The sequence below is a fragment of the Eumetopias jubatus genome, unplaced genomic scaffold (genome assembly GCF_037043125.1).
Source record: "Eumetopias jubatus isolate StellerSeaLion01/CBP00866 unplaced genomic scaffold, mEumJub1_p1.0 scaffold_8, whole genome shotgun sequence".
NCBI lineage: Eukaryota > Metazoa > Chordata > Mammalia > Carnivora > Otariidae > Eumetopias > Eumetopias jubatus.
In genome coordinates, this window is record NW_028274814.1 from 16,922,077 (window position 1) to 16,948,858 (window position 26,782).

General features: G+C 37.4%; 1 protein-coding gene across 4 annotated transcripts in view; it reads right to left on the reverse strand.

Moving 5' to 3' along the window:
* MALRD1 (MAM and LDL receptor class A domain containing 1) overlaps positions 1-26,782 on the reverse strand; it is an 835,513-nt gene that overhangs the window by 145,580 nt on the left and 663,151 nt on the right. For all 4 annotated transcript variants that reach the window (XM_088025530.1, XM_088025529.1, XM_028114131.2 and 1 more), the window contains 2 exons: positions 20,285-20,486; positions 5,315-5,578 (listed from right to left, as the gene is read on the reverse strand). In XM_088025530.1, coding sequence (XP_087881656.1) covers positions 5,315-5,578; positions 20,285-20,486 — 466 coding nt within the window. The remainder of the gene's footprint in view (positions 1-5,314; positions 5,579-20,284; positions 20,487-26,782) is intronic.

Consider the following 26,782-nt stretch of genomic DNA (forward strand, 5'->3'; position numbering starts at 1 on the left):
TACCGTAAGATGAAACAATATTAGAATAATTGGGATCCCAGAAGAAGAAAGAGAGAGAGGGGCAGAAGATATATTGGAGCAAATTATAGCAGAGAACTTCCCTAATTTGAGGAAGGAGACAGGCATCAAAATCCAGGAGGCAGAGAGAAAACCCCTCAAAATCAATAAAAATAGGTCAACACCCCAACATCTAATAGTAAACTTACAAGTCTCAGACACAAAGAGAAAATCCTGAAAGCAGCTTGGGACAAGAGGTCTGTAACCTACAATGGTAGAAACATTAGCTCAGCAGCAGACCTATCCACACAGACCTGGCAGGCCAGAAAGGACTGGCATGAGATCTTCAGAGCACTAAACAAGAAAAATCTGCAGCCAAGAATACTATATCCAGCTAGGCTGTCATTGAAAATAGAAGGAGAGATAAAAAGCTTCCAGGACAAACAAAAACTAAAGGAATTTGCAAACACGAAACCAGCCCTACAAGAAATATTGAAAGGGGTCGTCTAAGCAAAGAGAGAGCCTAAAAGCAACATAGACCAGAAAGGAACACAGACAACATACAGGAACAGTCACCTTACAGGCAATACAATGGCACTAAATTCATACCTTTCAATAGTTACCCTGAATGTAAATGGGCTAAATGCTCCAATCAAAAGACACAGGCTATCAAATTGGATAAAATAACAAGACCCATTGATATGCTGTCTGCAAGAGACTCATTTTAGACCCAAAGACACCCCCACATTGAAAGTGAAGGGGTGGAAAACCATTCACCACGCTAATGGACACCAAAAGAAAGCTGGGGTGGCAATCCTTATATCAGACAAATTAGATTTTAAACCAAAGACTATAATAAGAGATGAGGAAGGACACTATATCCTACTTAAAGGGTCTATCCAACAAGAAGATCTAACAATTGTAAATATCTATGCCCTAACATGGGAGCAGCCAATTATATAAGCCAATTAATAACAAAAGCAAAGAAACACATCAACAACAATACAATAATAGTGGGGGACTTTAACACCCCCCTCACTGAAATGGACAGATCATCTAAGCAAAAGATCAACAAGGAAATAAAGACTTTAAATCACACACTGGACCAAATGGACTTCACAGACATATTCAGAACATTCCATCCCAAATCAATGGAATACACATTCTTCTCTAGTGCCCATGGAACGTTCTCCAGAACAGATCACATCCTGGGTCACAAATCAGGTTTCAACCGGTACCAAAAGAATGGGATCATTCCCTGCATATTTTTGGACCACAGTGCTTTGAAACTAGAACTCAATCACAAGAGGAAAGTCGGAAAGAACTCAAATACATGGAGGCTAAAGAGCATCCTAGTAAAGAATAAATGGGTCAATCAGGAAATTAAAAAACAATTTAAAAAATTCATGGAAACAAATGAAAATGAAAACACAACTGTTCAAAATCTTTGGGATGCAGCAAAGGCAGTCCTAAGATGAAAGTATATAGCAATACAAGCCTTTCTCAAGAAACAAGAAAGGTCTCAAATACACAACCTAACCCTACATCTAAAGGAGCTGGAGAAAGAACAGCAAATAAAGCCTAAGCCCAGCAGGAGAAGAGAAATCATAAAGATCAGAGCAGAAATCAATGAAATACAAACCAAAAGAACAATAGAACAAGTCAACATAACTAGGAGCTAGTTCTTGAAAGAATTCATAAGAATGATAAACCCCCGGCCAGACTTAATGAAAAGGAAAAGAGAAAGGACCCAAATAAATAAAATCATGAATGAAAGAGGAGAGATCACAACCAACACCAAAGAAATACAAACAATTATAGGAACATATTATGAGCAGCTATGTGCCAGCCAATTAGATAATCTGGAAGAAATGAATGCATTCCTAGAGATGTATAAACTACAAAAACTGAACCAGGAAGAAATAGAAAACCTGAACAGACCCATAACCACTAAGGAAATTGAAGCAGTAATCAAAAATCTCCCGACAAACAAGGGCCCAGGGCCAGATGGCTTCCCAGGGGAAGTCTACCAAACACATAAAGAAGAATTAATACCTATACTTCTGAAACTGTTCCAAAAAGTAGAAATGGAAGGAAAATTTCCAAACTCATTTTATGAGGCCACCATTACCTTGATCCCCAAACCAGACAAAGACCCCATCAAAAAGGAGAATTACAGACCAATATCCTTGATGAACATGGATGCAAAAATTCTCACCAAAATACTAGCCAATAGGATCTAACAGTAATTAAAAGGACAAATCCCACGACCAAGTAGGATTTATCCCTGGGCTGCAAGGTTGGTTCAACATCCACAGATCAGTCAATGTGATACAATATATTAATAAAAAAAAGAAAAAGAACCATACGATCCTCTCAATAGATGGAGAAAAAGTATTTGACAAAGTACAGCATCCCTTTTTTTTTTTTTTTTTTTTTTTTTGACAGAGAGAGAGACAGCGAGAGAGGGAACACAAGCAGGGGGTGAGGGAGAGGGAGAAGCAAGCTTCCCATGGAGCAGGGAGCCCGATGCGGGGCTTGATCCCAGGACTCTGGGATCATGACCTGAGATGAAGGCAGATGCTTAATGACTGAGACACCCAGGCGCCCCAGTACAGCATCCTTTCTTGATTAAAATTCTTCAGAGTGTAGGGACAGAGGGCATATACCTCAACATCATAAAAGCTCTCTATGAAAAACCCACAGCGAATATCATTCTCAATGGGGAAAAACTGACAGCTTTTCCCCTAAGGTCAGGAATGCGGCAGGGATGTCCACTATCACAGCTGCTATTCAACACAGTACTAGAAGTCCTAGCCACAGCAATCAGACACAGAAAGAAATAAAAGGCATCCATATCGGCAAAGAAGAAGTCAATCTCTCACTTTTTGCAGATAATATGATACTTTATGTGGAAAACGCAAAAGACTCCACCCCAAAACTGCTAGAACTCATACAGGAATTCAGTAAAGTGGCAGGATAAAAAATCAGTGCACAGAAATCAGTGGAATTCCTATACACCAACAAGACAGAAGACAGAGAAATTAAGGAGTTGATCCCATTTACAATGGCACCCAAAACCATAAGATACCTAGGAATAAATCTAACCAAAGAGGCAAAGGATCTGTACTCAGAAAACTAGAAAATACTCATGAAAGAAACTGAGGAAGACACAAAGAAATGGAAAAACGTTCCAAGCTCAGGGAGTGGAAGAACAAATATTGTGAAGATATCAATGCTACCTAGAGCAATCTATACGTTTAATTCAATCCCTATCAAAATACCATCAACTTTTTTCAAAGAAGTGGAACAAATAATCCTAAAATTTGTATGGAACCAGAAAAGACCCCGAATAGCCAGAGGAATGTTGAAAAAGAAAAGCAAAGCTGGTAGCATCACAGTTCCGGACTTCAAGCTCTATTACAAAGTTGTCATCATCAAGACAGTATGGTACTGGCACAAAAATAGACACAACGATCAATGGAACAGAATCGAGAGCCCAGAAATGGACCCTCAACTCTATGGTCAACTAATATTTGACAAAGCAGGAAAGAATGTCCAATGGAAAAAAGACAGTCTCCTCAACAAATGGTGCTGGGAAAATCGGACAGCCACATGCAGAAGAATGAAACTGGACCATTTCCTTACACCATACACAAAAATAATCTCAAAATGAATGAAAGCACTAAATGTGAGACAGGAAGCCATCAAAATCCTAGGAGAACATAGGCAGCAAACACTGACCTCGGCCTTAGTAACTTCTTGCTAGACACGTCCCCAGAGGCAAGGGAGACAAAAGCAAAAATGAACTATTGAGTCTTCATCAGGATAAAAAGCTTTTGCCCCGTAAAGGAAACAGTCAACAAAACCAGAAGACAACCTACAGAATGGGAGAAAATATTTGCAAATGCCTTATCCGATAAAGGGTTAGTATCCAAAATCCATAAAGAACTTATCAAACTCAACACCCGAAGAACAAATAATCCAATCAAGAAATGGGCAGAAGACATGAACAGACATTTTTCCAAAGAAGACACATGAAACAGTGCTCAACATCGCTTGGCATCTGGGAAATACACATCAGAATCTCAATGAGATACCACTTCACACCAGTTAGAATAGCTAAAATTAACAAGTCAGGAAACAACAGATGTTGACGAGGATGCAGAGAAAGGGGAACCCTCTTACACTGTTGGTGGGAATGTAAGCTGGTGCAGCCACTCTGGAAGAGAGTATAGAGGTTCCTCAAAAAGTTGAAAAGAGAGCTACCCTATTACCCAGCAAATGCACTACTGGGTATTTATCCCAAAGATACAAATGTAGTGATCCGAAGGGGCACCTGCACCCCGATGTTTATAGCAGCAATGTCCACAATAGCCAAACTGTGGAAAGAGCCAAGATGTCCATCGACAGATGAATGGATAAAGAAGATGTGGTATATATGTGTATACAATGGAATATTATGCAGCCATCCAAAGGAATGAAATCTTGCCATCTGCAACGACGTGGATGGAACTAGAGGGTATTATGCTAAGTGAAATAAGTCCATCAGAGAAAGACATACATAATCTCACTGAGATGAGGAATTCTTTATCTCAGGAAACAAACTGAGGGTTGTTGGAGTGGTGGGGGGTGGGAGGGATGGGGTGGCTGGGTGATAGACACTGGGGAGGGTATGTGCTATGGTGAGCGCTGAATTGTGCAAGACTGATGAATCACAGACCTGTACCTCTGTAACAAATAATACATTATATGTTAAAAAAATAAAAAGATAGTAGGAAGGGAAAAATGAAAGGGGGTAAATTGGAAGGGGAGACGAACTATGAGAGACTGTGGACTCTGAGAAACAAACTGAGGGTTCTGGGGGGGATGGGTTAGCCTGGTGATGGGTATTAAAGAGGGCTTGTGCTATACGCAAACAATGAATCATGGAACACTACATGAATGAATGAATGAATGAATGAATGAATGACTAGGAAAAAAACCAAACTGACAGTTGCTGGAGGGGAGTGGGGTGGGGGGATGGGGTGACTGGGTGATGGACATTGGGGAGGGAATGTATTGTGGTGTGTGCTGGGTGTTATGTAAGACTGAATGAATCACAGACCTGTACCCCTGAAACAAATAATACATTATATGTTAATTAAAAAAATGCTAGGCATTATGCTTTGTTTAGCAACATAATACAAGCAACTACGTTATTGATGATAGGATCATGGTAAGATTCTAGAGAACTTTGCTTCATCTGTCAAGCTCTATTTATACTTTCAAAACTGCATTTCTTCCCTGGCAGCCTGAGTTTGTGGAAATAACTCACAGCAGCGGGATTCATCCTCATTAAAATGACAGTCGGGCACTCCATCACATAGCAGGAGGGATGGGATACACTCGTTGTTCGAGCACTGGAACTCCATTTGACCACAGCGCTGAGGAGGGGGGCTGAGAGAACAATCCATTTCGTCAGAGCCATCTATGCAGTCTTCCTGTCCATTACATTTCCCCAAGAGAGGGACACACTGGAGTGTGTAGATACAAGAAAACTGATCGGTTTCACAGGGTGATGGCTGAGGTGCCACAGGACCTAAACAGAAAGCAAGTCGTTTTCGTATTAGTTGAATTATCGCTCTGTCCAGTGTTGAAACATTATAGGATACATTTATTCCTGGGTACATATGAAACATTATGGTAATTTAAGTAAATTAATCTACAATTAGGAATGATCGGAGCTCTACAAACATCCAGATGCTATTAGAAATCTCTAATATGCCTCATCTTAACCTCAGAAACAACATTCTTACAAAAAGGACACTTTCAAATTAAAGGAGAAATTTTGGTTCATCAGTCTTAAATTTGACCACTCAATCAGATTTTCCTTGAAGAGTAAAGATATTTTACACAGTAAGTTAAGCACTTTGGAAAGCTGCGTTCGCAATTTTAAGAATTTTGTGAAGGGAATTGTCATTCTACCAGTAGATAGTTGATAAATATTTTGTGGCCTCCATTTGGGAAATTTGGCTCCTGAGACCCTGGTCAGGGCTGAGTCACAGAGGTAGACATCTGCCAGGGGTTTGTCACACTGCTTGTTGCCCTTGGGTCTTGATGACAGCTCAAAGGTCACATGCGGCCATATCTAAGCCACCAGTGAAATCATAATGGATGGCAAGATACTGTACTAGCAGGAATCTTGAAGATAATGTAGTTCAAATCCAACCGACTTATTTTTCAAATGAGGCCCATAAATTTTGAGTGTCCAAAGACACAATACTAGTTTAATAAATTTTTAGCACATGAAACTATTCTGCAGCAATGGTTTAAATCAGCTCTAAGCCAAAACCTAAAGCATAAGCAAAGACTGTTGACTTGCTGCAACTTCCAGAGGTCAGAAATATATGAGAATATACATAATCGTACTAATTTGCTGGAACCTTATTACTGGAATCGTCCTTACACCTCATATTGTCTCTCTGACAGTTGTTGATGGACTCATCGGTATTTTAAGTAAAAAAAAAAAATAGTCAGATGATAGTGGGGACCAGTTCAGGAATAGTTTTGCATTCTTCACATTTTAAAACAACTTTTATTCATAAATTATTTAAATTACATGTAAGATTATATATTATATCTTATATAGAAGATATATAATTATGATTATATAATTATATATGATATAGATCATATAGTATATGTAAGATTATATAAGAATAATTATAATGTAATTATTTATATAGTTATATAAGAATAATTTGTTTTGTGCATTAGGATGGTGATGGGAATTTATTTAAAAGAATGAAACTTGAAAGTTCCTCTTCCTCCCGACTCACTCAGTAGTGGCAACGTATCCAGGATATATTTAGATTCAAACTCTGTGGTGAAAGCCATATATTTGAGGGAAGCTTTCATGGAAACCAGCATACGGAACTGGGGTAAATGCATGACTTTGAGACACTGCTACCATGTTCTTATCTAACGACTGATAGGTCAGAGCGGTATATAGAGTTGTAGTGTCCAACATACACCTCAGAAACTCAAACTTAGAAAGTAAATTGGATTTAAGTTTTTATAACTTTATACACACACACACACACACACACACACATTAGATTAATCTCACATTTGAGGAAAGGCAGACATTCTTAATTTGATTTTTTTCTAAAATATTTTATGCACTGAACTTATATCTTTATGAGCTGAAAAAAAAACATGAAGGAATTAATTTTCCATATTCCAAGACAAGCACAGATTCCTTATGCTTCTCTCCTGTTCAGAATGGGGTGTGTGTGTGTGTGTATTCCTCTTCCATTTGGAGGTAGCGATTCCATTATTTCAGAATTCTTTACAGCAAAAGGTACTCAGAACTCACTTGTTCTAGGTCCTTCTTTACAAGGAAGTTGGTGGGTTTGTGCTGCCTTCTGTGGTCTCTGTCTTGGGCTGCCCAGGTTCCTCCACCCAGATCAAGGTGTTCTATTCCACAACTGCTGGGAGGTTTTCAGACAGCTCACAGCTCCAGCCCCGGGAACTTTCCTCTAAAGTTACACACCCTTCCGGCAACAGCTCCATTCATTCACTGGTGCAGTGGGCATGAAATGGCCTGGCCCCTATGCCTCAATTAGGGGCATCTCTGAAAGGACCAGTGCGATTTCAGAGCCCCCGTGACATTGGCTGAGGCCCCTACTGCGCCGGCATCGCCCCCTATCGTCCCTCTGCCCAGTCCCCCTCCCTTTGCTTCACAGGCTTGTTGCTGGGAGAATTTCCAGTCAGCTTTCTGCACAGGAATCTCTGACTCGGGGTCCACTTCCCTGGGAACCAGACCAAAGATACTCTCTAACCACCAAAATGTATCTTGTTTTAAACTGAATTTCTCTGAATCACTTCTTAAATTTTTCACTACAGTATTTCTGATGCAAGAGGAACATGAACTTGCATCCCTAGGGGAGTCTAATAGGATCTTAGCCAGAAGCAGTTCTACATATGCTCAGCATTTCTCTTAAGTCTCTTGTTTTATCTAATGAAAATTCTGTATTCTACTCCAGAATATATCCATGCTTTTCTTAATATAAAAAAAAAACTTCCTCCAGGTATTCAAATGAAATGAGTACTCTGGGAAGACACGACATATTTATCTTCTGAATTCAATGCATTCTGCTGCACAATCCTGAGAAATTAAGAAAGTGTTCTTAAAATTTTAATAAACGTATTTATTCTTGGGTGTCACCCGTGGAGTCAGCTAATCATTATAGGTGATATCTTTCTCATATAATTCTGTAAAAAATGAACAGTATTAATTGTTCTTTATAACCAGAAGATTCTCAGCACCATCTTAAATACATATTACTAAATGAAAAAAAAAAAAAAGTCAGTCTGAAAAGACTACATAGTGCCAGATTCTAACTATATGATATTATGGAAAATGCAAAACTGTGGAGACAGTAAATTGCTCAGTGGTTGCCAGGGGTTGGGGGAGAAGAAGAGATAAAGGAACTGAGCACAGGGGATTTTTAGAGCAGGGAAATTCTTCTGTATGACAGTATAATGGTGGGTACATGTCATGCCTGTCATGCCACAGACTACATGTTTGTGTCCCCCCAATTTCATATGCGGAAAATGTGATGATATCTGGAGGTGGGGCCTTCCCGAGGTGATTAGCTCATGAGGGTAGAGCCCTCATGAACATAAAAATAACTCTTGCTCCTTCCACCTTGTGAGGACACAGCAAGAAAGCATCATCTAAGAGAAAGCAGCAATAATATACCTCCGAATCTGTATTCTAGCCTGTAGCTCATACTTGATGTTTTTCTTCTGAAATTTCTATGCTCTAGTTTCTCCAAATCCCTTCTAAAATTCAACACTTAAAATACACAATTCTTTCAGGGTGCCTGGGTGGCTCAGTTGGTTACACGTGCAGCGCTTGATTTCAGCTCAGGTCATGATCTCAGGGTGGTGGGATCGAGCCCCGTGTTGGGCTCCACACTCAGCACTGAGTCTACTTGTCCCTCTCCCTCTCCTCCTCTCCCTGCATGCACTCTCTCTTATAAATAAAATCTTTAAAAAAAATAAAGTACACAATACTTTGATAAATGTAGTGTGCCTAGGCCAAGCACATTGACCCGTTACTTACCAGGCCCAGTGAGCTGCTTAGTCAGGTTGTTTAAAACCAGTGGAACTAAAATGCAAGGTCAGTGATCACATAAGAGGAACAGTGCCAGATCAGTCCCAACACTAGCATGCTTTGTTGGAAATGCACATTGTTGTTCACTACATGAGGGGGTGCCTTTGTGGAAGAGCAGAACGTGATCAGAAAAAAACTAAGACCAACGCCAGGAAAGTGAGCTGAAATTGCACATTCAGGGCAAACAGCGTCGTTTCCATATACCCCCAGGGTTACCGTCAGAATAGAAAAAGTGAAAGAAAGTAAGAGAGAGAGGGGATTGGTCACATGGTGGAGACCGTGACAGAGGGAGAGACAAGCACTCCCAAGAAAATGGACTCATTTTGACAGTATGATTCACTGTTGAACTTAAAGGCACTTCTTCTTGTTGTTAAGTCACCCTTTCTCAGGCTGTATCTGATGGGAGGTATTGCATGGACCTGAGGCTGGGGCAGGAAGCCAGAGGCCGCTGTGAAAGCTTCGTGCACGTGCGCGCACGCGCACACACGCACTAATATACTATCTCACGGTAGCTGTGGGGGGAAAGTGTCTCAAAGGAATCACAAGTCTAACGTGTGCTGGGGCCACTAATGAAGTGTATCTCATGTTACGTTTTGCAATTGATTTGCTCTCTGTATATTAGAGCCGATTCAAGGCTGTACCAGCACTAAAGCTACACTCACTCACTATATCCCACAAAGGATGCTTTCTCCAGGGGAGAAGTGTGGATGTACAGCTGGTAGCATCACAAAGTGTTCCTACGTCCCTGCTCTCTTGTCTGCCTCGCATGAGGTGTGTGATAAGCACATGAGCATCCGCTTTTTTTTAAAATTTTTTTATTGTTATGTTAATCACCATATATTACATAATTTGTTTTGGTGTACTGTTCCATGATTCATTGTTTGTTCATAACACCCAGTGCTCCATGCAGAATGTGCCCTCCTCAATACCCATCACCAGGCTAACCCATCCCCCCACCCTCCTCCCCTCCAGAAACCTCAGTTTGTTTTTCAGAGTCCATCATCTCTCCTGGTTCATCTCCCCCTCTGACTTACTCCCCTTCATTCTTCCTCTCCTGCTATCTTCTTCTTTTTCTTTTTCCTTAAAATATGTTGCGTTATTTGTTTCAGAAGTACAGATCTGTGATTCAACAGTCTTACACAATTCACAGCGATGAGCATCCGCTTTTGTGTGTTTCAGCGGAAAACAGGTTAAGAAACGCTGCTTTAGAGTATAGGGGATTTGTATGCAGGTTTGTTTTGAGAAGAGTGATTCTGAAACCAGCAGAAAACCCCACTATACTAGCGCCATCAAGAAAGAGTAGCTGCATCACTGTGACCACCTATTTGCCACATCTTTCCTCAATTTTTGCTCAGAGTTGTGATTTCACATTGAGTTTAGACAATCCAAGTCAGAGGTTGAGAAGTTTCAACCTTCGTTTGAAAATACAGTGACACCTTAATGTCCAAAAAGTTAATGGCATGAGGTGTGTGCTCAATAAGTACTTCTTAAACTGATGGATAATAAATTAATGGTTTAAATAGTTTTACTTTCCTTGATAATATGCAGTGAAATAACCAAAATGGATAAAATAAAGAATGCATTGACAAAATGACTATTTCCATTGATTAAATAAGCCACAAAACAGGGTAGATCAGGAAAATAGAAACTGAAATGTTCTCGAAAAAATAACCTTCCAATGTATTTTAATAAATCTATAATTTAGCAACTGAAGCTATCATACATTCATATGGACACTACGGGTTTTTACCAATTGCTTCAGAGGTTTTATGGGATTTTACATAAAGGACTTTGACAAACAACACTCTATATGAATAAATCTGCCCTTTGGTTTTGTAATAAATCTCAGGATAGGGAAAAGAAAAAACAAAAACAAAACACCTGGGATAAAGGGGAACCAACATTGTTAACTAACATTCACATTCCCAGTAACTAAGACACTCTTCTGAAAACCACATTGTGCTTCATTCTGTGCTCTGTACCCAGTCACAGTTCCTGATATTTGGGGTATTTCTTTGTCCTTTTACAGGTTGTTGAGTTTCCTTGGTCATTCAGTTTGGGAAGCAGTTGAAATATCTTTCTTATACCAATACAAATTACTTTATACTGATAATTTACAGTGAAACAGTGAAACGTTCTTAATGATTTTCATATAAATTCAATAAAAACCTAAAGTCCCAAGGATAATCAGATGGATTTTTATCTTTATGATTAATATGCTTAATGAAGGCAAAATTGATTGCCTGTTTTGAAAGGAAAAAAATATGCACAAGGAAGTTCAGTTTTAAAGAGGAGGGAGTAAGCTCTTGCCAAATATTGCCATACTCAATGACATAAATGGTAAAATGCTCGCTGTAAAATACATCAGTTATAAATTGGTAATTGTCTCTGGCACAGATTTCATTAACAATACTCAGAAAGATCACAAAAAAATTATAAGACTATGGGAGGGGGGAAATATTATATATACACACACATATGGATATATTTAATTTTAATTCTTCAGAACTCTTGGTTTGAGGGTATTTTGAGTTATAATTTTACATTCATATTTCCTGAAGGACCCTTCATAAAGTATAAAAATGTTCCTTTCTTTTTTCATTAATAATGGTTATCAAAAAAATAATAATGGTTATCTCTAATTTGGAGTCCTAAGAGAATCACTTTAATCTTATTTAATTTCCATATCTAATAGCTTAAATATTCCTGGAAAGATGGGATGTGACCTCTGTTTGGACTAAAGAGAAACAAAAGAGTGTGGCGCACACAGAGACGTCTGAGGAGTAGGCAGAGTATGTGAGAAGTCAGGAGGGCTTATTTGGCTTGTCAGAAGGGCTACATGAACAAGAAAAATCAAAAGTCTGACAGAAGAGACAAAAGTAAGGGAAATCTAAAAGCTTCCAGAAGTTGGATCCAATGTGGAAGCTGATAAGAGCCTGAGAACAGATGCCAAACAGAAAGTGATCATTATTTTCAAAGTGAAGAGTTGCAGCCACTCAAGGCTAAGCTAAAATAAATATAGAAGAAAGCTGAAAGAATTTCAAAATGTATATAGACATACATATAATGCCCTTATATATGTGCGTTTGTGCAAATATTGTGTGTACACATGTATGCATGCACGTACACATGCACATCAGAGGGTGGTTTGAAACCATAGAGCTCTTCACGAGTGATAGAAAGGGTGGAGGAGAAGGCCTGGGTGGGGGATGGTGGGCAACATAAGGAAAGAGCACATGAGGCTGTGGAGGGGTGAATGCCCTACTGCCCAAGTTCCCGCTCTCCCCCAGCTCATATGAAGATCGCACACTTGAAAGAAAATCAAGAATATATTTAGGGAGAATCAAGAGCTGAGGAAACAGGACCTATTACAGAGGCCCCCAAAGAATTACCACTTTTACTCCACATCAACGTTTGCCACGATTATGCCCAATTCCTTCCTAATGAAAAAATAGTGATAGTAATGTAAATGACCGAAATTGCATAAATGAAGAATTTACTGCCATCATCTAACCCCAAATAACCTAAAATGTGTGTGAATGTGGGAACACATATAAAAGTATAAAATATGGCTGGTCATTTCTTTCTTGTCACGAGGCCTGGAACCCAGAGAGACCCTAGTGGATTAACAGATTCATTCCTATTTTATCATTTCCAGATGGTGCGGCAGTTCCTGGTCAAACATATCTATGCTGGTGTGGCCTCTGTTATGCACAGTGTTAGGTACTTGACCTAATCTAATGCTATTGTTCACTTGGTAGCTCTGGCCCACATTAACTGCAACTTTATTGAATAGTTTAAAAAAAGAATTCTCCAAATGCTGAACTCTTGACTTCTAATTTTAGGGCCCTTATTATTAAATACATTCCTTTTTAAATTCATGCTTCATATTGCTTCCAGTTTACATTCCCCAAAGGAAGACTCCTGCTCAAAAATGGTTCTCCAATGCCTTACAGGATTAAAACCACTGTCCTTATGGGATGAAGTACCACTGTCCTGATGCCAGCCTCGTCCATGTTCTCCCTCTCAAACCTACAACTGCAGAAGAAATAATGAACGTTGCAGATATGATGGTATTATACTCTTTGCTGGCTGGGAAGGGACTGGGGAAAGAAAATGTCGTTGTCAATCCAGTGAGTAGGAAAGCTTTTACTTATAGAAATTTTGAGTATTTTGGCACCGATCAATCACTAGATTTTTGTCTCAGTGAAGTAGGCTTGAGATGGAGAGTGGGCAGCTATGTCTCCATCACACACCAGAAATATATGAAGAAAGTCTAAAGAGTTCAAGCAAGCTGTCAGTGAGGGAATGTTGTTCAATTCCATATACACTTTAGAAACACCTGTTGTACATGTCTCAGGAAGGCCAAAGGAGAGAGAGATGATTTACTGAGGCAGGTGGTAAAGAAGACCACTCAGGAGTCAAATATAATTCTACAGTGGTCTTTCAGAGATCTCTCAGCTCTAGTGTCTTGACTACTTCTATGACCCATCCAGAGAAAATGGCTGATACGATGACTTCCAGTTAATAGGGCACCGGCGCTAAAGACAGAGATAAATCGAGCTATGTTTAATTTAATCAATATTAACTTTTGAGAAATATTAATCAGTAGCTTTACCTCTAAGTTCAGAGTGTTGTATATGATTGAATTATTACTATTTAAAAGCCATAGAATTGTTAAGATTAATTTTTGCCTTTCTGAGGAAATGATTAAAAGTGATTACTTTGAAGTATATTGGGTTATCTTGCTCCATATGGAATTCTACGGAAGGCATGACTAACATTATGTTAATTATATTACAATCAGAAAGACCAGAAGGGGCAAACAGCAAGGTCAGAATATTCTAGAACTTGGACTGACCTCCTAATTGATCATTCATTTGCTCCATCTGGCAGAAACAACCCAGCCTATCATTTCTTTTTTTAAGATTTTATTTATTTATTTGAGAGAGAGAGAGAGACACAGTGAGAGAGGGAACACGAGCAGGGGGAGTGGGAGAGCGGGAAGCAGAAGTCCCGCGGAGCAGGGAGCCCAATGTGGGACTCGGTCCCAGGAGCCTGGGATCATGACCTGAGCTGAAGGCAGACGCTTAATGACTGAGCCACCCAGGTGCCCCAGCCTATCATTTCTTTAGACCTGTTTTTACCAAAACCTGGTTATTTCTCTAACCTCATGTTTTCTATTTTGAGCAAGTTTATATTAGCAAAAATAACTCCTACATACAAACCCATTTATTCTTTGTTAAGCCAAGAAAGTTGTGTTTTATTTGTTGTTGTTGTTTTCTGTTTTTGCCACTTTCAACTATTTTCAGAAAGAGTAACCAGTCCTTTCTGGGTAAAATGTTGTCACATGCCAATAAGATGTTATCAGAAAAAAAAAAAAAAAGCTGTTATCAGAATTGTTGAAGTCATTTGACATTTAATTAAAAAAAAATCTAGTTTTTTTTTTTTTTTTTTTAGTGAAGCAGTGTCTTTTTTTATCCTATTTCTTAGGCAACAAACAAACAAACTTGTTTTCCTAAAGTCTGGATGTTTTCCAGGTAACAACATATGTGTTCCAGGGAATTAGGAAAACCATAATAAAAGTATAGACTCTAATAGCCCAAGAGAACAAAACAGAGCCAGATTGACCTTGGCAATGAAAAGCTCCCAGAATCTCTCAGACACACTTGGCCTGGCAAAACAGTTGGCCCTATTTCTGAGTGAAAAGAAAGGATTTGGCAAAGATTATGATAATTTCCAAACATGACTAGGAATTTAGGAGTTGATTACTGCTTTCATATGGTAGAGAAATGGCTATATCACTACACCAGGTTTTGTTTTATATAGACATCATAGTACTTATACATTCAAGTATATATTATGTATGTATTTATGTGCCATACATACAGAAATATATGTTTATATGATAATATCAGTGTTCACATAAAAGCATTCACCTTTAAGACAGTTAGAACAGTAACATGTGGTTTATCTTCAGGTTCAGATGAGGCACTTGTCAAATTCAGCTAGGCTAATGGAGTTCATATCGGGACTGAGTCTTCTATGGTTTTCCTTTGGACTTTTTCCCCCTAATTTAACAAAATTCCTTCCAGTCTGATGATCAGCAAGAAATCAAGTAAGAACCGTCTCATAGTATAATACGCAAGTTGCTCCAAATGCAGACAAGGGGGAATCCGGGTCTTGTTTGCATAAGCCTGCCTGGTAGTAGCATTTAATGCCATTTTCTGGTTCTTATGTTTTGTTTTGTTTTTCCTTTAAATGTAACATCCCTTCCCAGGGTAGAAAGGAATTATCCCATCCTTTGATAAACTGTGAGGACTTCATGACCCACAATAATAGATTTAAAATCTAACAATATTCTAGAAGCCAGTAAGTGAACTGGGATGGACTGATTACCATTTTCTTTCAGGTTTTTTGTAATTATCACTATTAATTTTAAAATTAGGCTCGTGAATCACTAACTGAAACAAAATTATAAAACTGAACATACATTAAAATCATGTTTTAAATAATTCATCTATAATTACCATATCACTTCTGATATAAAATGAGTATTCTGTATCATATGCTGACTTGAAATTTATTTTATATTTTTCTCAACCTAAAAGTTAAAGATGACTCATTCCTACTAATATTAAAACACACACACACACACACATACACACACACAAAACAAGATAATGACGAGGGTGATTTTTTAACATGGACCAAAAAAATGACAGAAAATAAGCCACGCATATCACAAAACACCGTGTAAGTTGTATTATAGGAGAGCTGTAAACCAGGCTAAGAGAATCTGCAATAGGGTTTGGCTTCCCTATATTGGGGAGTATTAAGGATAAAGTCATGAAAAAGGCGGTGTTGCTCTGCCCATCAAAGTGGAAAAGCATTTACACAGGAGAAGGTAAAAGGCAGGGCGTTTCCAGCCAGAGAGGTGGTGGGACCAAAGTCATGGAGGTGGAAGGTTATGGGGCATGGCTGGATAGAGGCAGGGGGGCTCATTTTGAGGGATTATTTCATAGACAGAGACAGGTAAGACAAGAGTTGTACTAACGGATACGAAGCTTATTTAGTGGGTAATTGAGAGCGTCTAAGCATTTTTCTTCTTCTTTATAACTTGTATGAATTTGTGTATTTTGATTAGTTTCCCTTTTATTTCCCCTCTCTCCATTAGAGTACAGACAGATAATTCATTATTCCTGGTTAACTTTACAATTTGGTCCATATGCTGCAGAGTATTCAAGCTTGATTATGAGCAACAAGAGAATTGGCCATCATGCAGACCTGGATGATGTGGAGATTAGATATGAGAGCATAACCTAGGGGACCCTGAAGCATGGGATTGGTTAAGGGTATGCTTCCAACTAGCAATTTTAATTCCGACGTAGTGACACAGGGACTGTTAGAGATCATTCAGAGTGATGACAGGGGAGTAGATAGACCAGTTTCCAAAGCAAGTATTCAAAGCCAGTGGAATTAGCCAGTTTTATCCTCTGATATACTTCATCTCACTTGCTTCCCACTCATTTTGCTGAGTTAGATGCTCAGTATTCCATTTAATTTTTGGAACTATTCAAAATCCTTTCAACAAACTTAGTTTCGACTTAAGTTAGCTCAAGTCAGATTCTGTTGCTTGAAAAAAATATTTGTTATTGTGTTGAATAAGAAAGATGCCAGATCTACTTTTCTGGCTCTTACTCTATCATAGGTCCTAGAAGATGAATTTGGTAGTTCTTTACATGTCAGTAAATTAGATAAATCAGTTATGAAGCCATGACAGAGATTCTGATGAGTAATAAGGACGCCTTGAACTAGAGTTTGAGCGGTAAAATGGAAGCAAGGGGGGAAGAAAGAAGGCAAAATCTATAGAATTTGTTGCCTGAGGTGTGTTGAGACTAAGGTAATGGGGGGGGGTTAAAAAACAAAAACAAAAAAACTTCTAAACTTCTATTCATAACTGCGCTTCCAATCCAAATCCAGGACAGCACACAGATTCTCAACTAACACTGGCTAAATGAAGGGCAGGCCTGCTCAAGTTCACCAATACACCGAAGAGGGATGAGCCTTCTCTAACTGCAGTGACACCTCTGCTTTCACTTGTCTGCCCTCACCCTTGCACCCCCTTACCTGCCCCTGCCTCCTTCCTTCTGGACTCACTCCCTTTCTCTGTCATTCTCTATGCACTCCTTCTGCTTTCCTGATCCTCTTGTACAAATCCAGCCCTGCCTGATCCTGAAATGGCAGATTTGGAAGGGACTTAGGAGATTGTCTACTTCATTTCCCTGATGACGAAACATGGTCTAAGGAGTTAAAATGATTTTCTCAGAATTATACAGTTACTTAGTGAGACAGTCATGATTTAGACTTGTGTCTCCACAATTTTAGTCCAGCTGTCACCTCTCCACCACTCAGCACATGTTTACTCCAAATGTCACATAACTCTTTATGTCACCTCTCTCCCCAGATCTTCAAGTGAATCCAATGGAGTTGCAACTGGGTTATTTGGTGGTATTGCATGCTTCCTGGCATGTCACTATGGGGGTCCTGATACCCCACTGGAGAAACACTGGGGTTTAATTGATGATTTTCTAAAAATGTCTGCCTGAATCAACCATGAAGCATTGCTGTATGAACTACACCTAGAGATTCTGGATTTTGCATGGGGGTTTGGTTGGAGGCACTTCTTTTACAGAAACTTAAAGAAAGAAGACATGGTTTAATGCCAGAGGTCTTATTGTTTGTTTTTTATCTGTCCTCAAAAGTAGAATCTGTTCTGTAACACAGTGGGCAAGAACCTTCTTATACTTAAGCAAATGTTAGCAACTCTGCTCACATAATCAGTTACAATTGTTATTATGATTATTTAGAATAATAGTAACTTTTCAGCCCAAATTTCCTAGTCCTTGTGTTAAGCTCTGGAGATGAAATAGACAAACTCCTCTTGCTCTTGAGCTCAAAATTAGTGGGAAGTGATGTATAAATGCATGTAAGTGTATGTATGTGTAGATATGTATGTATACACATATGTATGTATGTTTGCTTCCATGTGTGTGAGAAGAGCTAAGAATAAGTAGGAGAAGGAAAGAAACAGAAGATACAGGACAGAGAAGACTTTGATGGAACAGTGACTGGAAGGAACTAAGAAAGGAAATGACCAAGAACATTTGCTCTTGGAAAGACTGAGGGTTTTCCCTGAGACAAATAGTGACAAAAAAGGTGTTTGGTTGTGGATACAGGCACATTTAGAGGTGGAAAAAAAAAAAAAAGGTTAAGGGAATTTGCTTCAAAAGGGGGTTATTTTCTATTCAAAGGATATAAGAACATTGGCAAAGTGAAGAAATTTCAAGGGAGTAGCTGGGAGATTTGAGGACTGTTGTAGAAAAGCAGTGCCAGGGAATGAGAAATAGATGTATGTAGGACACTTGACCACCAGCTAAGGTGATAAACCAAAACTTTTAGTGATCCCAATGAGCATGACCAGCAGCAGCCTGGAAAATACAAATGGTTATAGTAACCCAATTTCAAAGACTGATAAGGCCATTATGACTGAACATGACCTGGATATTTGTATTTATTCTAGAGTCTGATAAATAAATGTGCTAATACATACAATGCCTGGCACATAATTAGAACCCAAATTTATCTTTAAAAAATGGACATAGGGGCACTTGGGTGGCTCATATGGTTAAGCGTCTGCCTTCAGGTCAGGTCATGATCCTGGGGTCCTGGGATCCAGCTCTGCGTCAGGCTCCCTGCTCACTGAGGAGTCTGCTTCTCCCTCTCCCTCTGACCTCCTCCCCCTGTTAGTGCTCTCTCTCTCTCTCTCTCCCCCCCTCAAATGAATAAATAAAAAATCTTTTAAAGAATTAATAAAAAATAAAAAAATTAGACATAAAATAATTCAAAGTACTGATTGAGAATGGAATTGAGATGTTAGATCATTAGATCTGGGATTATTAGGAAAAAAGTATAAAGAAGCTATTTTATAGAAGAAAGCAGGAAGCACTGAGAATCTAGAATTGTATTTTTTTTTTCTTGTTAATTATGTTTGAAAACAGGTTTAGGAGGAGTAATCAGGAAGTAGAGGATATAATGATCAGATGAAATTTTCAACTCTAAAATTTCAGACAGGATGATAAGATCCAGGATGTAAGTGTGGGAGCTGGTTATGGAGGAAAAATATTTATGAAGGTAACTAGAATTGAAAAGATTAACCTTATAGGCTGAGTGACCTGGAAGTTGAAATTGCCCAGGACTTGGGATCCAGAAAAAAAAACCATTGGAAGGATAAGAACCCAGATGTGTGGCCTTAAAAAGAATAAAATTAATTTTTTTTTAATTTCTATTTTTTTAAGTAATCTCTACACTCAATGTGGGGCTTGAATTTACAGCACTAAGATCAAGAGTCACATGCTCTACAGACTGAGCCAGCCAGGTGTCCCCCAAAGAAGAAACTTTTAAATAACTCTATAAAAATAAAATTCTGAATGAGGCATAGAATAGCCAGAAAGACAATGACCCTACTATTTAACAATGAAAATCTGAAGACTTTATAAAGAACAAATGGTCACTTAAGCGGAAGCATCGTAAATAGGAGAAATTCAGATTTCAGTTAAGGGAATGACTTCTTACAAAAACCGTTATTGACAAGATTCTTGTTTTGACTATGAATTCTAGATTGTACAGTAGAAACAGTGAGGAGAAGGGAAATGGTCCAGGGAATGGGGGAAAGCTAATTCGGATGGAAAAGGTACTTTGGAAGATGACAGGTGACCAGAAGAATCCTTATGTAGTTCTTGTGAACCTTTAGAAATGAAGAAAGTAGGAAAGCAGACAATAATGCTCTTCTAATGAAACTAACTATCCCCTATGTCTCTTAAGGACTGTAATCAAAGTAATTTGGTTGCCTAGAGGACATGAAAACTTTATGGTTAAGCTCATGGGCAGAAAAACTTATCTCCTACAACATTACCTCCTACAACATATACTGATCTTCTTTCAATGTATGAATAGTACTGGACCTGGAAACAAATGTTATTCAGCAGGAATTCCCAGTTCTTCTATATTTGGATAGTAAAACAATCCTTATACACCCCGTCTACTAAAGAAGTCACTTACCTCCAAAGACACATTCTGGGGTGAAAGTGATGTCATCAAGGGCAATAAAGATTTCCTCATTTCCAGCCAAATCAGCTTCAAATGCCACTTTAAATGCACTGTTACTGGAGAGAGGGACATGCCCATACATCCAACCAGTTCTTTTGCTTCCAATCACTGACCACACGAGGATGTTTAGTCCAGATTCCTCAGTGGTATATACCTAATAATGGGGGCCAAAAAAGAAAAAGCAACTCTTTATGTTTTGGATGTTAGAGATATATGAACGTCCTCGTTGTTAATGGAAGAATGGAGTCTGGCAATGGGACAGCACGACACCTTGACTCTAATACTTTCTATCTCACAAATTGGGGTTACAGAGTGAGTTATATTTTCTTTAAGTAGTCAGACCTTTGTTTGGTTTTGTCATGTCAATTTCTGCGTATCATAGTAGGCATGGCCAAAACCTGTAACTATCTTAAGAATCTAAAAGAGCTGGAAGGAGCTATAAAACTAGAATTTCTCATTGCTAAAGGACTTTGTCCATGTTTCCCCAAGGTTGTTTTAAAAGAAGAGAACACTTATCTTAAGTGAACATGACCATATACAAGTCATTTCAGAAGCCAAAGTAATGTGCATAACATATTTAGTATTTTGACAAACAGAGAATCTTCCTGAATTAACTAACTAACATCAATACCCAGGAGTTTTTAAATGCAAGGACTAACAGACTGAACACATAAAAAGTGAAATAGCAATAAAGTTAGCTTTAAAACCAACCATGAGGCCAAGTTCCAATAATCTTATTGAACAGTAAAACAATTCAAAACAAAAAATGCCATTTCCTAGTGCTCTTCAAAAACAACAACAAAAACAGGCCAGGCAGCAAACATATTTTTCTATATTACCTCTCTGTAACTAACTTTCAGTTATCATTTCCCTAGAAATGATAGTAATATTTTATATATATATGTATATATATAAATGCATGTTAGCAATCACTTACACAACTCTTTCTTATACATGGGAAAAAATATGACTCAGAAAAAAGAAAACACATAATAATAATTTTCTTCTATTTTTGTCCAGTAACATTGCTCTCTACTAAAAAAATCCTACTTTTTCACTTTTTTTTTTAAAGATTTTATTTATTTATTTGACAGAGAGATAGAGAGCACAAGTAGGCAGAGAGGCAGGCAGAGGGAGAGGGAGAAGCAGACCTCCCGCTGAGCAGGGAGCCCAATGTGGGACTCGATCCCAGGACCCCGGGATCATGACCTGAGCCGAAGGCAGATGCTTAACCGACTGAGCCACCCAGGTGCCCCTCACTTTTTTTTCTTAGTATCAAAATTTATCTAAAGATAATTTATCCTACAAAAGTTTATCCAAATTTTATACTATCAGGAGAAAATAACACCACTCATTCTGTTGCATGTAATGATACGATATTGTATGGCATTCCAGAAATACTCCCAAGAGCCACCAACTTATCTAGAGCCAGAAATTAGCATGCTGCTAATGTTACTATTACAAAAAGTCTAAGTCAGAAATCCAGCTATTAATGGAAGTTAAAAAAAATTAAAAAAACATCAAGATGATCATACAGAAAGAAAAATAGAAAAACTTGCCCCAAATTTAAAAACCTGAAAAGTGAGATTTAACATCAACAGTATGGAAAAGCACACATTTCCTAAGCAAAAAGCACTTTTTATATTGCTTCCTCAATAAATGAAATAAACTAAAAGTCAGGGAAGGGAATCTGGGTCAACCGAGTGTTTCCGGTCTCACACAGAAGCAAACACTCATCCCAAAGCTCTAAGATCTGGTTGGTACCTATTTCTCAAATAAACACAAATTTCCTCCATTTTAAAAAAATTAAAAAGGTAAGAAGCTTCCAATTCAATATGATAACAGGACAACTTTATAAAGTCAACCTAAGTTGAATTATTTTTTTTTCTTCATAAATCCTGAGTTACAACATAAAGATTTAAAAGGGGATGGATTTATTTTATTTTATAACTCTTTTTCTGGAAAAACCAATTCAGAAAACCAAATTACATGAAAACACAACCCAACATGTTTTGCTTTTTTCAAAACCCTAGTATAAATGTATTTTATTAATATATCTATTTTTATTGTTTTTCATTTCATTTTTCTTTCAGTCATCTTAATCTTCAATTAATCTTACATGCTCTTGCCAAATTCCATTTCCCTCATTCTTTTACTCTGCTTCTCCTAAATCCACCGTGACATCCCCTGCCTGTTCTCCTTCCCCTGTGCCCCATCATGAGCATTAACTCTCTAACAGACTTCAAACAATGGTACCCAATATTTTACCCTACTATAGTCCTCATTCATTCTGATAAACTTCACTAATTCACTACTTAATTCCAATGAAACTTTTTCACAATCTCATGGATTGTTTCAATTCTAACATGTATTTATAATACTCCCAATGCATAAGATTGAATAATTGCATGCTATGTCCAGTGTTTCTGTAGCCATAATAGCCAATGGCAAAAATAGGAGGATCATTTAAGGGCTCCATATAATGTTGGGTTTTTTTATGGCAAATGAGAAGCCTAAAAAAGGCTAATATTATTTATTTTTGTCTTTCGGTGAAAACAATATTCATTGTCTTCAGAGAAATTTTTGTGATAACTGTCAGCAAAATATTTTCTTTTTTATTATTATTTTCCAAAAATCTATTACTTTGAAAAAGTAAAATTGCTAATAACCTTGAAAAATAATTTTAGTTTAATTTGTTCCTAATTTTATATTTTATTACACACATTTTACTGAAAACCAACTTATGTTGCAATAATAACTTCTTATTTGAAATAGCTTCTAAAATCAGCTGCTGGACAAATAATTTGGTTACTTCTATTCTGATCTTCTAAATTTTGGTCAGACATATACTCATTAATATAATAAAAGTCAACATTATATATTATAAAACAATCATTTTATCATGACTTTTATCATAAAACAATATGGATTCAAAGAATACATAAATAAAAATATTATGTTTAGATATTAAATCAATATTATATTCAAGGATGATACTATAATTGTAACTGCTTATGATATAGGGTAGGGAAAACTTGAAGAAAACTTCATAGATAGAATAAAATGATATGTCATTTAAATACAAATATTATAATAACATTCAATTAAATATATGTTAAGTTTTTTTGAGGAGGAAACTCCTCAACATTTATCTGGAGTAAGCATACCTTTGAAGGAAAACATTCCACAAAAGATATGAGATAATAGAAAATATGAGTTAATGATTAAATTACAGAATAGTATTGAAACCAGACAGCAGCTATCTCGACAATACCCAAGTATGCAGGTTTTCCTGGTGAAGAACTAAAAGAACCCAATTAGTACATTTTCCTGAAGTGCCTCTCCTGCAGCGAGTCACAATCTCCAAGTGCCTGCAGCATGGAAGGTAGGCTGGCACTGACTTAGAGTCTCCTAATGGACACTTCCAGATATCAGAAACACTTAATCCATTTCACTATTATTTAGCTTATTGAAATTCGTGCATGAAATGCAGTACCAAGACAAAACCTTGGCTTTACTTGGTCCCAGTTACTCTCAGCTATTCTGCTAGATGTCTGTTCTGTAATCACCACGGATAGGGTAAAGCAATGAACCAAGATACACTTAATCCTTATCAGTGTACAGTTTCTCATGGCTTCATTTGAAAACACTCAAATTGATATAATAGAAGAAAGAAAAAAATCAAAAGTAATCAGAAGGAAAATTTCCTTCAAAAAGAAGAGTTTATAGGCATTAAACTTATTTAATAAAAGAGAAATAACATTATCCATATATTTGAAAATTTAGCACACTCACATATATTACATGAACCCTACCGCATGTGTGAATGTAGGGTAGGACTACTGACTGCCCTCTACAAATCTGGAATTAGAGTTGTAGAGAAACAATCCATTACTTGTACACAGGCTTCCAGTCCTCGATATGGCATATAAAAGAGATTAGAAATCGTCCTACTGGTCCTAACAACAAGAAAAAAGCTGAGCTGAAAATCAATAACTCTTCTTAGATCCATAAGACAATTGATGTCACAGAGCCATCATGACCACTGCCTCCAAATTGAGGAGAATAATAGGTGGACACAAAGAATCACAGCTTACTGGGGCAGAAGCCCAAGGACGGAAATTCCTGTAGGAACCAGTAGCAGGGTAGAAAAACCTGGAATGAAACTGATGAAAGGCTGAAGGCCCACTGTAGACAAGTTTCAAGGTTAAACATTCTTGAGGGGACCCTACACTTTTGTGAGTTTGACCTCTCAGAGCCCCATCAGTTTCTCATGTTGAAAATTAGAGAAAAATTCCCTCAAAATTTTGGCAAATAAAAGGAAAAGTAGCCATTTTGAAATATACCCAAAGCATTCTGTTCTTCTTAGCGACCTGCCCTCAAGACAAACTACTTAAAGAGACTGTAACTTACTGGGATTTAACAAAACTGGAGAAAGGAAAATACCTAACTCCAGCTCCTAGTAGCATTCGAGGTGGGGAAAGGGAAAGAAGCCATTCCAGCAACGTCTAGCCTTCCTGTCTTACCTCAGGAGTGGAAAAATAAACAAACAAACAAGCAAACAAACAGATTAAAAAAACCCATAAAAACCTGAGAGGTAATTATGAAGGATACAACCCAGTGGCACTAAAAGACTCACTGAGACCTAAATCATAGGCCTCACAACTTACCAGTACATGAGTAGGGCTTCTGTGTATGAACAGGGGAATACAAGGAAATAATAGCACACCGCAGGCCTTATTTAGAAATAAATCTCTCTGGAAACTCAAAGGTAACAGTGAAGACAAAAATAAGGACAACAGGGAAATTATAACTGATATCTACAGTTACAGCAGAGTAAACATATCCTAACCTCTAGCCAGATACATATAAAACCTCACACTAAAGGCCTAATTCCTTTCACCCAGTACATCACGTCAGTCTGTCAAAAAAGACAAAAAACACAACTTGAAGAGACAGAGCAAGCATCAGAACCTGGTTTAGATTGGTAGAAATGTTGGAATTATCAAGAAGGGAATTAATATAGGTGTAATTAATAAGGTAAGGAAAAAGTAGACAGTATGCAAGAAAAGATGGACAGTAAAAACAGAGAGATGGAAACTAAGAAATAATCAAAAGGAAATGCTAGAAATAAATAAAAGCACTCTAACAGAAATGAAACACACCGCTGATGGGCTCATCAACAGATTGGACACAAGAGAGGAAAGAATGAGTGAGCTTGAAGATATGTCAATAGAAACTACTAAATCTTAAATGCAAAGGAAAAAAAAAAGACTGGAAAAAATGAAACAGAATGTCCAAGAACTGAGGAATGGTTCCAACAGGTGTAATATGTATAATGTAAATACCAGAAGGAGAAGAGAAAAAAGCAGAAGAAATATTTAAAGTGATAATGACAATTTTCCAAAATTAATGATAAACACCAAACCACAGATCCTGGAAGATCTGTGAACACCAAATATTTATCTACACCTTGGCATATAATATTAAAACTGCAGAGAATCAAAGACAAGGAAAAAATCTTGAAAGAAGCCACAGGGCATTGGGGAGGATAAATACCTTAATTACAGAGAAGCAAGGATAAGAATTACATCAGACTTCTCTTTAGAAACTATGCCAACAAAAAGAGAGTGGAATAAAAATATTTAAAGTACTGATAGGAAAAAAAAAAAAAAAGACTCCCATCTGGAATTCTGTATCCAATAAAATTATCCATCAAAATAAAGAATAAAGATTTGCTCAGACAAACGTAAGTTAAAACAATTTTTTGTTAGTCCACCTGCCCTACAAATAAAGTTAAGATAAATCCTTTAGAGAGAACAAAAAAGACATCAGTCAGAAAATCCACTTTGCATAAAGAGGAACATTAGAGAAGAATAAATGAAGTAAATATTTTATTTTTATTATTAATTGATCCAACAGGTAACAGTTTGTTCAAAATAATAATAGCAAGAATGTATTCAGTGATTTTAGTTTTGGGGTAAATGAAATAAATGAATGGCAGCATGTTATAAGGATAGAAATGAGAACTTCAAAATACTCTTTATAATGTTCTTGTACTATCCATATAGTGGCATAATGTTACTGGTCCATAATGAAAGTGGACCTGGATTACTTATAAATGCATATTGCAAATTCATGAGCCAAAAATTAGAAAAACAGTTTAAACAGAAGTATAACTGATATGTTACAAAAGGAGAACAAAATGAATCATACAAAACACTCAATTAAAACAAAGGCAAAAAAGTGGAGGATCAAAAAAAAAAAAGGAACAAGGTCATCAAGTATAAAAGATAAACAAATATGCTAGATCCTAATCCAACTACTAATAATCACTTTAAATGTTAGGTTTCTAAATATACCAATTAAAGAGACTGTTATAGTGGATTTTTAAAAAAGACTCAACAATATGTCATCTATAAGAAACTCAAGTTAAGGGACACCTGGGTG